The sequence below is a fragment of the Coenobita brevimanus genome, chromosome 111 (genome assembly GCF_032717465.1).
Source record: "Coenobita brevimanus isolate Jiangsu-jjx chromosome 111, ASM3271746v2, whole genome shotgun sequence".
In the NCBI taxonomy this organism is placed as follows: Eukaryota; Metazoa; Arthropoda; class Malacostraca; order Decapoda; family Coenobitidae; genus Coenobita; species Coenobita brevimanus.
This window is the reverse complement of record NC_137064.1, coordinates 31,044,269-31,055,404: the sequence shown is the minus strand read 5'-3', so window position 1 is coordinate 31,055,404 and position 11,136 is coordinate 31,044,269. Positions and strand designations below refer to the sequence as shown.

The window sequence follows — 11,136 nt, the reverse complement described above, 5'->3', positions numbered from 1 at the left end:
TAATTAGCTGAGGAAAAGCCTCAAAATGCATTGAGGTATAAATTATCTTCATATAAATGGACTGAATTTTCTGTCTTTTTTGTCCATCATACATCCTTTCATTATTCACCTCTCAACAACTCATTAGCTTCATCATCCCTTCCCCAGTCACCTCCACCTTACCCTGTCCCCTCCCCCACTTCATCATCATTCCCTCCTCCATCACCTTCCACTCACCATCACCACCCTCCAAACCTCCTCCTTACATTAGCTACAACACCTTCACCCTCTCTCATCATCTCCACCCTCTTCTCAATCACCTACTCCTCCCACTATCACCTTCCCTCTCCCCGATCACCTTCACTCTCTACTTATCATTTTCATTCTCCCCCATCACCTCTACCAAATCCTCTGTCATTTCTACCTACCCTCTTCTCTATCACCTCCACCCTCCCATGTCAATTCCACCTCGTCCCTCATCACTTCCACCCTCTCCCATCATCTTTACCCTCTCCTGTCAGCTCCTCCCCTCTCTCTCCCTGTCACCTCCTTCACACAACCTCATCAGGACTTAGGTAATCATTAAGGAGTGTCAACACAGCTTCCATCATCTTTCACACTAGTCCCCCTTAAATCATCCAAACCACTGTTTCTCTATCAGTATCACCGACAAAGATACATAGGTAGTTTTTAAGCCCTACAGTTAAAGAGCTCCTTCCTAGACTGAATAAAATTTCAGGTGGGAGCAAGATTAACTCAAAAGAATTGTCATCAAAGTTGGTATCAAACACAGCTATATACCTGAAACCTCCCCAGCTACACCCTGTTCCCATGGATATATAGGCCATGCCCACCCCTCTCAACATGTTCCTATGGGCCACTTACTATAGACTGGACCACAATGTTCTCATTCCACATAACTCTAATTTCTTCCTTTTAATCACTTGCCACAACACTTCCCTATGCTTTTCTTCTCACAAAGCATGAGATTACATTCTCTTAAGTTCTGGGGATGTCTTGCACTTCTTTCTCTGTACTGAATTGCTTTGGTTATTTAACATTAGTTTTTATTTTCTATATTAATGTCTTTGTTATATAAATGGAGTGCATAAACAACATGTCGGTCTATTGCTAATGACCTTAATCCTGAAATGGATGGCTACAAATGAATTGGTTTTGTCACTGTGTCTGCCACCATCAGGCAGCCCGTTCTCCAACTCTCATCTCCGTCATTTACTGTATATACAGTACTTTTCTATCCCATTCCTCAGTCTCGTCCTCAGTCCTGTTACTCCCCCCCCCCCTCCTCCACGTTCATATACTCTCCTAGTTAGTAAGCATAAATAACTTGTCATACGCAGAAATACTGTGATATTGCCACCATGAGGTGGCAACAGTATCATTGGATGGCTCCACTGTTTGATTAACTAAGCATCCCTCAGCTCCCACCCTGCCCCCAAAAGGACGGTGGATTGCAGAAGGGCAACTGCAGCCTGCAGTTCATCAGATTCAAGTTTGAGATGAGCCTGGGCCCACACAGCAACATAAAGGAAGAGATGCTAGACTGCTTCCTAAGTTTAAGACAATACATCTACAAGACTGCTGAAACCTTTTAATCTGATGACCTTTTTCAGTGTTTTACTCTTCTTACTTCCACAAGACTTTACTCACATTAGGAAAGCCCCTTGAAAATGAGACAATTCAAGAAAGCTATATCTAACCCCTCCATTTCATGAAATTTCCCTTACACAGCACAGAGTCATCTGAAGATGACAAGGATAAATATAATAGACGTCCTTAGGGCGAAGAAATTAAGTTCAAGAATGTTTCGGTGTGAAGTGTATGCTAGTTATATGAGATAATAAAACAAATGAGCAATCTTAGAAAGAAAAGAATGCGTGAAGTATGGAAGCATACATCTCAATTTCAGATAAAACAGAGTATAGTACACTGTACTGCCTAACAACATGTTTGAAGTCTGACTTGGAACAAGATGAGCTACCAGATCATTCATGAAATTTGTCTGCTTTTGATTCCTTCTTCCACGAGAGAGAGAGAGAGAGAGAGAGAGAGAGAGAGAGAGAGAGAGAGAGAGATGGGGGGGTGGTCACAAAAAGTGGTGGTGTGGGATGGCAAGTGGCTCAGAGAGGGACAAAAAGAGGCTGAAGGAGAACAAGGCCCAAGGAGAAAAAAAAGGGCAGCAGGAAGCACACAGGAAAACTATAAATACAGTACTAGAGCGACGAAAGAAAGAGAAAAAGCAAGGAGAGAGAAACATGGGAGGAGGTCAGGAAGGGAAGTGTTAAGAGAGGAATGTGGAGGGGTTCAGAGGTAATGGGGTGGAAAGAGGGAAAGGGGGATGGAGAAGAAAAATTAGGAAGGGAGAAGAGAAAAAGACTTAAGGCAGGGAGTACGTGAGAATCAAAGAGATGGGAATATCTGGAGAGGGTTTGGAGGGGTTGAAAGAGCTGAGGGAAGGAAAGAGGTTAAGGGTAGTGAGGACTGAAAAAATGGGTAGGTGGGCACCCAAGAGAATGAAAAGCCAGTGAGAGGAGTGAGACAGGAAAAAGGACAGTTACAGGAGAAGAGGTAGGGGAGTGTGAGTAGTTCTGGAGGGGTTGAGAGAGTGTGTCAAAATAGATTTGATGTGTCCTTCTAATACTGACAACAACTTATGTTTAGTCATAATGTTTTTCACAGTCATGCAGAGACCTCCTTCATTCAAAATTTACCTTCCTATTCTTCGTTACTGTTTTCACAGCATCTGTCACTTTTGTATCCTGCCAGTCTCTCTCACTAATGTGATTATCATTCCTGCCATTCTTGCTAAATTCCCACATACCTCCCCCATTACAGGTTACAAGGGCATGAATAGGTTTGCTACTGTAATGACTGGACTGAAACTCAACAAATTAATCACTGGTCTGACCTAGATTCGATCTCAGGCCCTAGTACTTTGTAGATGCACACATTACCACTGAGCCAAAGATGGGATCCCTGCTTTGCCTCTAACTAACAAGTGCTATTATAGACCCCATTGCATCACCATTTTCTCCCCTTGGTGATTGATTTGGTCAATTTCAAACACATCTTGTTTTTGTTGATTTGGAAAAGGCCTTTGACAGAGTCCCTAGAGAGGTGGTGAAGTGGGCAATGAGAAAGCTTGGCTTGGAGGAGTGGCTGGTTAGGGTGGTTATGGCCATGTATGTGGGTGCTCATACCCAGGTGAGAGTGAATGGAGATTTGAGTGATGAGTTTTCTGTGAATGTTGGTGTGCATCAGGGGTCAGTCTTGAGTCCCATGTTGTTTATCATGGTACTTGAAGCCCTTTCACGTGACTTTAGAAACGGACTCCCGTGGGAGTTGTTGTATGCTGATGATTTGGTGTTGATTGCAGAGAACGAAAGGGAGGCGGGGGAAAGGTTTAGGAAGTGGAGAGATGGTATGGGGCAAAAGGGTTTAAGGGTAAATGCAGATAAAACAAGTGATGATATGTAGGGTTGGTGGCAGTACTGTCAAATCGAGGGAGAGTGGCCATGTGCAGTTTGCCACAAGGGTGTGGGAAGTAATTCCATCTTGTGCGATGTGTGTGATAAATGGGTGCATAAGAGATGTAGTGGTATCAGAGGTAGACTGCGAGATAATGCTGATTTTATGTGTACGTCGTGCCGGGGTGAGCAGGTGGAGATTGTCAGACGTGAAAGGATTGAACTTGCTGGTGAATCTCTTGAGTGTGTGGAGGAGTTTTGTTACGTGAGAGACATGTTGTGTGCTGGAGGTGGGGCTGGAGCTAGCTCTGTGGCTAGGATGAGAAGTGGTTGGAAGAAGTTCAGGGAGCTCTTGCCTCTCCTGACATTGAGAGGGCTCTCCCTATGTGCTAAGGGGTCTTTGTATGCAGCATGTGTTAGGAGTGTAATGCTGTATGGTGGTGAGACCTAGGCAGTGAAGGAGGAAGATATTCGCCGGCTCAGACGTACAGAAATGACAATGATTAGGCGGATGTGCAGTGCGTCCCTGCGTCCAAGGCCTGGAGGGGCTGGGTTTACGACGGAAGAGTTGAGAGGTAGGATGGGACTGGAGTGTATTGGTGTTGTGATGAGCAGAGGTAGATTGAGGTGGTCTGGACATGTGGAGAGGATGGGGGATGATAATTGGGTGAGGAAGGTAAGAAGTGTTAATATTGGGGGTGGGGTTATGAGGGGTGGACTGAGAAAGAAGTGGGACAAGGTCATTAAGTGTGACCTTAGGGTTAAGGGACTGAACAGGGAGGCTGCAATGGATCGTGCAGCATGGAGAGCCGCCATTAGGTGACCAAGGCCGACATGCAAGCATGTTGGAGCCTTTAAAAAACAAAAACGAAAACGAATGGTAGCGTACCGCTGGAGGCCACCACTGGGGACACTGTGGACCACACCAAACAGCTCACCCCCCGGGACGTAAGGACTTGGACACGGTCAGCAATCAACAACATCATTCCCCTCCAAGCCTCGCCTTACATCCCACACTGCTGCCAACTAGTGTAATAACCAGAATGAAAACAAATTAATCACACTCTCCTAGCCGAAAGTCAATCTCAGGCCCTCACGCTTCATAAGCATGCACGTTACCACTGAACCAAAGAGAGGATCCCTGCTTTGCCTCTAAGCAACACAGGCTTTTGTAGACCCCATTGCACTTCTACGATCTGAAGTATTTCCAGAATCAAGGTTATACAGACAGCAGACATGTGAACCTAAGTATGAAAAACTCTAAGATACAATTTACAAGACACTGAGCAACTGGTGTTACAAAACCACAAAATATATATCACAGAGTGTTACAATCTGCATAAACCTACAAAACACTTGAAGGTTTTTAAACAGGCTGCTCAATAATTAACTGAATCAGAATGCTTTAGTTTCTGGCACAATCCAAAACACAAACATGGAGTCTTTGGACCTGACTGTCTCCTTGCAAAATCTATTCTGCATGGAAGATTATCTCTTCCATTGCTACTGTGATTAGAGGAGCTTGAAATTAATGGACAAAATACTCTAATGACTTTACTTGCGCAGTACGGGCTTTACATGTGGGGTGTTACAGTGTTTCAACCTATCACTGAAATTAAAGTACATTGTATATAGATAACCACTGAAACCAAAACAATGTCAAAATTCTCTTCATTCAAGGTTTTTCATTTCTTGCAACAAGAAAAGAATGAGTGAGAATGTAGCATGAACCAGTTTACTAAGTGCTGGTGAGGACATGAACATTGCTCAATGATGATAACGGCTGATAGACTCTTCAGTGACTTTCCGAGCTAATGCAAAACTCTTTCAAAATAAGGTAAAATAGTATATGCAAAAAAAAATGGCAGCATAGTTCATTACAAACCTGACCAACCCTCTCCAATCAGTCTGCATAGTATCTTCTATAACTGTACTTGTTCATTATAAATTATTAACTTTCATTCTAAACACTCCATTATTAGAGGAACTAGTAAATTTGTGCTGTTCATAATTTGTGCATAAAATACAAAACCACAAAGAATGATTCCCAATAACTGCTGATCCTTATTATACACTACTGTATTGTTTAAATATGTCATTATATTGATTCTTCCAAATTAACTCATCACAGATCACGTTCAATAAAAGTTCGTCTGAAAGTTCTACATAACCTGTTTTCTCTGCAAAGGTGTCTGACACACTACAACTCTGGTATACACATATGTTCTAATGTCTGCTTGTGCAAGACCTCCTATCTCTGTACTCATGAGATAAGTGGCAACACTTGTACGCAGTAAACCCATACATGACACTTCATCACCACCATATCATCACTATGTCAACTCATATATAGTCAGATGATATATGCAGACCCTTGCCTTCCCTTCTTCAGAAAAACACTAAATAAAATAGCATCTGTACATGGTTTTCTCTACAGACTGATAGTGACAAAGTTTATGTACAATATGCCCCCCCAGTGCTTCCAGACACTTATTAATACCCTTGGGCCTACATAAAACGATGTGACCAATTTCTTCATTGTGTTGTTCTTACATACACTACAAGTGGTCAACATAACATAGCATCCTTTGACAGACAGCACTACAAGTATTACTTAACATGTGATGATAATTTCATCATGCTTTTATCACTGAGTAAGCTTAGGTTTTAGAGATTTCGGGCCTCTTTCCAACACTCACATTCACTGTCCTAAACAAAGTACCGTAATGAGAAATACCTTGTAATTCCAACAGGTCACAAGAACCTTGCATAAATCACATGCTAACAGGAGCAACTCAAGAAAATATTTACCAAACACATTTCACATAAAAACCAGCCATTAAGAGCAGCCGAGTCTTGAAGGAGAAAATAAAGTGGACAAGATCTGTTTCATGTGACTATAAAAACATTTATTGCTGAGGGAGGCTGAGCTTTCACCCAACCCAGAGAAGGAATGTTTACTACTTGAAGCTCATAGACTTGGCCATCAACAGGGACACACGGCAATTTTTTTTTTTTTTTATTATTATTATTTTTTTTGGATACAGAACTACAATGGGGTCTACTGTATTGTGAGGGGGCATTCTCTAATGATTGTCTACTTGGGATTACATTAAATAAATAAAATCACTGGGAGGTAAAATGCAACCCACATTCACATGGACTTGAGAAAGTGTACTGAAAGATGCCTGTAATTTAGCTCCCCACTATAGTCCTGAGTCCCTACCACAGCAAGGCTAACCTACAATAGTAATGCAGTACACAGGCTTGAGTATGCATTATTAAGTAGCATTTTTTAATGCTTTCATCTAGAAATGGTCCATTCTACGTGGCTCCTACTGACCAAGCCCAGTCAGTGTACTGCAGGGGAGTGGTCAAGCATATTACATACCTGGATTGACATTTTATGTTTCTTTTTAGTGTAAACATGTACACAGCATAACAGATTTGTGCATAATTGGTTAATATTCTGTCAATGTTTACATTTACATAACTTTGGTTGAGCTCCATTACAAACTAGGTTTTACCATTACTGCTAGTGAGAAGCTGATATGACACTGGTATCCAAGTATCTTCAGCTAAATCTTGGTAAAATATTCTGCATGTGTATCTGTATGTATGATTTTATATATATATATATATATATATATATATATATATATATATATATATATATTATATATATATCCACCCATCCATCATCCAATCCTATGTTGCTCCACGAGGAGCATGGGATCCTGGGGCTAGGCAAGTTGGTCCTGACATTTAAGATGAGAGTGACCAGCCTCACTCATCCCTGAGTGGCATTATGTGTGCAATAAGCCCCAACCACTCCTTGGATATCAACCTAAACAGGCTCAATCTGACTGGAGTGCCATAATTACCCACTAAACCACCAGGTGCCATAATTTGGTTATACAGTTACCACCCAGCCTAGTAAATGGTTTCTTGGTGTACAGGAAATCACTTAGCTTGTCACTCGGTTTAGAGTCACCCGTAGACAGAAGGAAGGGGAAAGAAAGAAGGAAAGAAAAACAGAAGAAGGAGTGTAAAGTCACCCGTAGGCAGAAGAAAGAGGAAAAAATGAAGGAAATAAAGACAGAAGAGGAAGGAAGGAAGAGGAAAGGGCAGTAACCCAAATGCAGCACTACATCGAGTGCAAGGATGGTGAGGCCCCCCCCCCCACACACACATATACACTTGCGCATATTATATATATATATATATATATTTATATATATATATATATATATATATATATATATATATATATATATATATATATATATATATATATATATATATATATATATATATAATATAATATATATATATATATATCTATATCTATATTATATATATATATATATATATTTTTATATCTCTCTCTCTATCTGTATCTCTATATATATATTTCTATATATCTATATATCTATATATATATATATATATATATATATATATATATACTATATATAAATATACTATATATATATATATAAACATACTATATATATATATATATATATATATATATATATATATATATATATATATATATATATATGTGTGTGTGTGTGTGTGTGTGTGTGTGTACTGGTATGTATCATATATACATAAACACATACTGAAACCTACCATGAAACCTGTTATTTTTCAAGTTTTTAAAAACAAGTATGATTATAATTAGTTGGGCCCAAACATGACCACTAAAGCACTACATCACTCCCATGGCTCACACAGGTATGGGATGGCTTGATTAACTCTAGTTACACTAAGTTACTACAGTACTATGGAGCTTGTCTCTGTGCTGTCCTAACCCCACTTACCCTACTTTATAAATAACAAATAAATAATGTATATTAGGTGGGTTTCTTGAGGTACAACTACGACACCAGAAATTTAAAAAAAAAAAAGTGCATTTAAGGTGAGTACTAATAGCAGCTACTCTGTACCCTCTGACAAGTGAAAATATACACACATTATGTCATTGCAAAGTAAAACACAAAACAAATACTGTACATCCTGGAAAGATAAAACTTTCAAACTGCAAGAAAAACAGACAGCCTCTAACTTGGTCAGTGCTGAGTTTCTTCATGTCATGGAAGAGCATATTCGGTTGAGATCAAAATTTTACCTGTACAGTTCCATCAACTGAATGCACATTCAGAATTTCAACATATGGCACTTTGGAGCTATCTGAATCTTTTTTGCTGTCAGATGTAACAATGTTGTAACCTTTGTGCCAATGACTGCATCACATCAGCTTGACTGAGATTACCAGAGGTGCAAGCACAAGCACAAGACAGGGGCTAGAAAAGCACAGTGTAAACCCAACTAGGAATGGTATACAAGTGTTGGTCTACTCTACACTACGTGAAGCAAGTTGTCTGCCAGCACTGCAGTCCTAAACTCACTACAGAACACCATCACATCCCAGTCTAGTCTCTTGCTCTGTACAAAACAACGTCCATCCATCACCGAGAATATAAACACTTGTGCCATTACCAATGACAGTGCCTTAGGTAAGACTAGTCTGATATGAAACAATTCTAGTACAAAGTCTAGTTCCATCAGTGTAAAAATAACAAACTCCCCATCCTCTGACTGGTTTCCCTTATTCATATGGGCAAACCAAAGCTTCACTAGTGAAAAAAAGAATGATAATGATTTATCTGAATATGGAACACAAGTTTAGCTTCCATCTTGGAACTGTGCAAGTCACTGACTGGCAGCTCAGGAAAGATGGCAGTAGGTATATGTTTATCTGTTCAGTTCAACACTCATGGCAGGGCAATAATCACCTTCCTGTGCTATACATTATTTCCTTAAGACCCTGTTTTACCAGTAAGGGTTCTGTATAACTTTCCAAGCCCTGGTTCATTACCTGGGTCCTATTTCAACTTTCAGGGCTCTGCTTCACCTTTACAGGGCTTTGTCACTCCCTGGGTCCTCCCTTACTGACCTATCCCTCTAGAGGGGGTCCTGGGCGCATGTGTGCCTCGTGTAGCAGCTGAAGGGGGGGTGGGAGACCCAAGGATGTGGGCACATGGGACACTGGAGGTGGAGGGGGTGGAGGCTGGGACACAGGACTGGGGGGCACCGTGGGGCTGTGGGACCGTGGAGGTTCATCCTCCATGCTGGAATATGGGGGGTAATGTGGGCCAGGGGGTGAGGATGGTGGAGGGGCATGGGGGTCATCTCCACCACATTCCCGGCGGGATTCTTCCTCTTCTGTGTACTCTTGTTTGACCATCTGAGTGGGGTAGCCATCTTCCCCTTCCTCTCGCTGCTGTGACTCCTCCTCTTCCTCCCCTGATCTACCCATGGTCTCATGATAGGATGTGGGTGGTGGTGGTGGTGGGCTGCCTTTCTCCATGCTTGATGGTAGGTTGAAGGTGTTGTTCAGCAGAGGCAGATTGCTGTCAGCTAGTGCAGCCTGCCAACAGAACGCATTACACACTACTCTACTTCCCTTACATTTATAACTACCATTTTACTACGACTGTTAGGCTTTAGAAATACTGTAATAAATATACAATGATACTCCATCCAATGAATTATAATACTGAATACCCCAAGATACCAAACTATATTTTACTCATACTTTTACCACACTGAATTCTTAGCAGTTAATTGCTATAGAACTACCACTGCATCCCTGATGTTAATTATTATTAGGTACCAAATGCTACATACACCTCAACTGCTAAAATATGTTAATACAGTAAATAAGCACAATGACTTAGCCTACCTGAAGGCTGGCATTGAGTGCTTCGCCATAGAGCGTAGGGCTGCCAGTCAGTGTAGGGCTCTTGCTGGCCACACTCCTGAAACACAGTCACAATCTGTTAGCCTGTCTCCACTATCCTCTCACAGCCATCACAGCCTCAAAGGCACTTAAATAACAGGAAGACCATCAAATTTAAATAAAAATATATCTTGAACTGATACTGGTAATGTGTGATTATCTGGCAAAAGCACAAACATGTACCAAATTTTCTATGTCATTAGAAGTAATATGCTGCATATCTTTATGTACATCTGGGGAAATATATTTCCATATATTATGTAAATAACGACTGAAACTCTAAGTGACAACAATGAGATTTTGGAAAAAAACATGCAGGTGTATATAAGTATTATAGAAAAATTATTGAAAATGACAATACAGTACTTTTTGCTGCTGCAGCTTACACACTTACCATGCAATACTTACCATTTCTCCAACTCTCACTGAATAGTTAAGTAATTTTTCTTCAAGTATCATATAGCAATTTTATTACGTCCTTCTATATATGGATAATAAATGTTCAACTTACTTTTTATGAAGATTCTGGCGTGGCCTCAATGACTGAACGTTTAAGAAGAAAATGTGTGCTATAATAAGCTAGTAATGGTGAAGAGAATGTTACAAGCATAAAGACAATGGAGAAGTGCAGAACATCAAGAGAGTTTGAAAATGGCACAACATCGATAAAATTTTTAAAGAGATGGGAAACACTTGAATAAGCGAACAATCTGTTGGCATTCCCCTAGGTATAGTATATATAAAAAGGCATAAGAGAATGTGGTAAAAAGTGCAAAAACGATGTAGAAAAACTTGGAGAGAAAAAGAGATAAGGTAGAAAATACTTGCGGTTGAGTGGCGGTAGTTGCTCCCTCTGAA

General features: G+C 40.5%; 1 protein-coding gene across 3 annotated transcripts in view; it reads right to left on the bottom strand.

Annotated features, from left to right (window-relative positions):
* Positions 1-8,078: 8,078 nt before the first annotated feature.
* FoxP (forkhead box transcription factor P) overlaps positions 8,079-11,136 on the bottom strand; it is a 141,944-nt gene continuing 138,886 nt past the window's right edge. For all 3 annotated transcript variants that reach the window (XM_080286336.1, XM_080286338.1, XM_080286339.1), the window contains 2 exons: positions 10,222-10,297; positions 8,079-9,906 (listed from right to left, as the gene is read on the bottom strand). In XM_080286336.1, the coding sequence (XP_080142462.1) occupies positions 9,433-9,906; positions 10,222-10,297 (550 nt within the window). In that variant the 3' untranslated portion in view covers positions 8,079-9,432. The remainder of the gene's footprint in view (positions 9,907-10,221; positions 10,298-11,136) is intronic.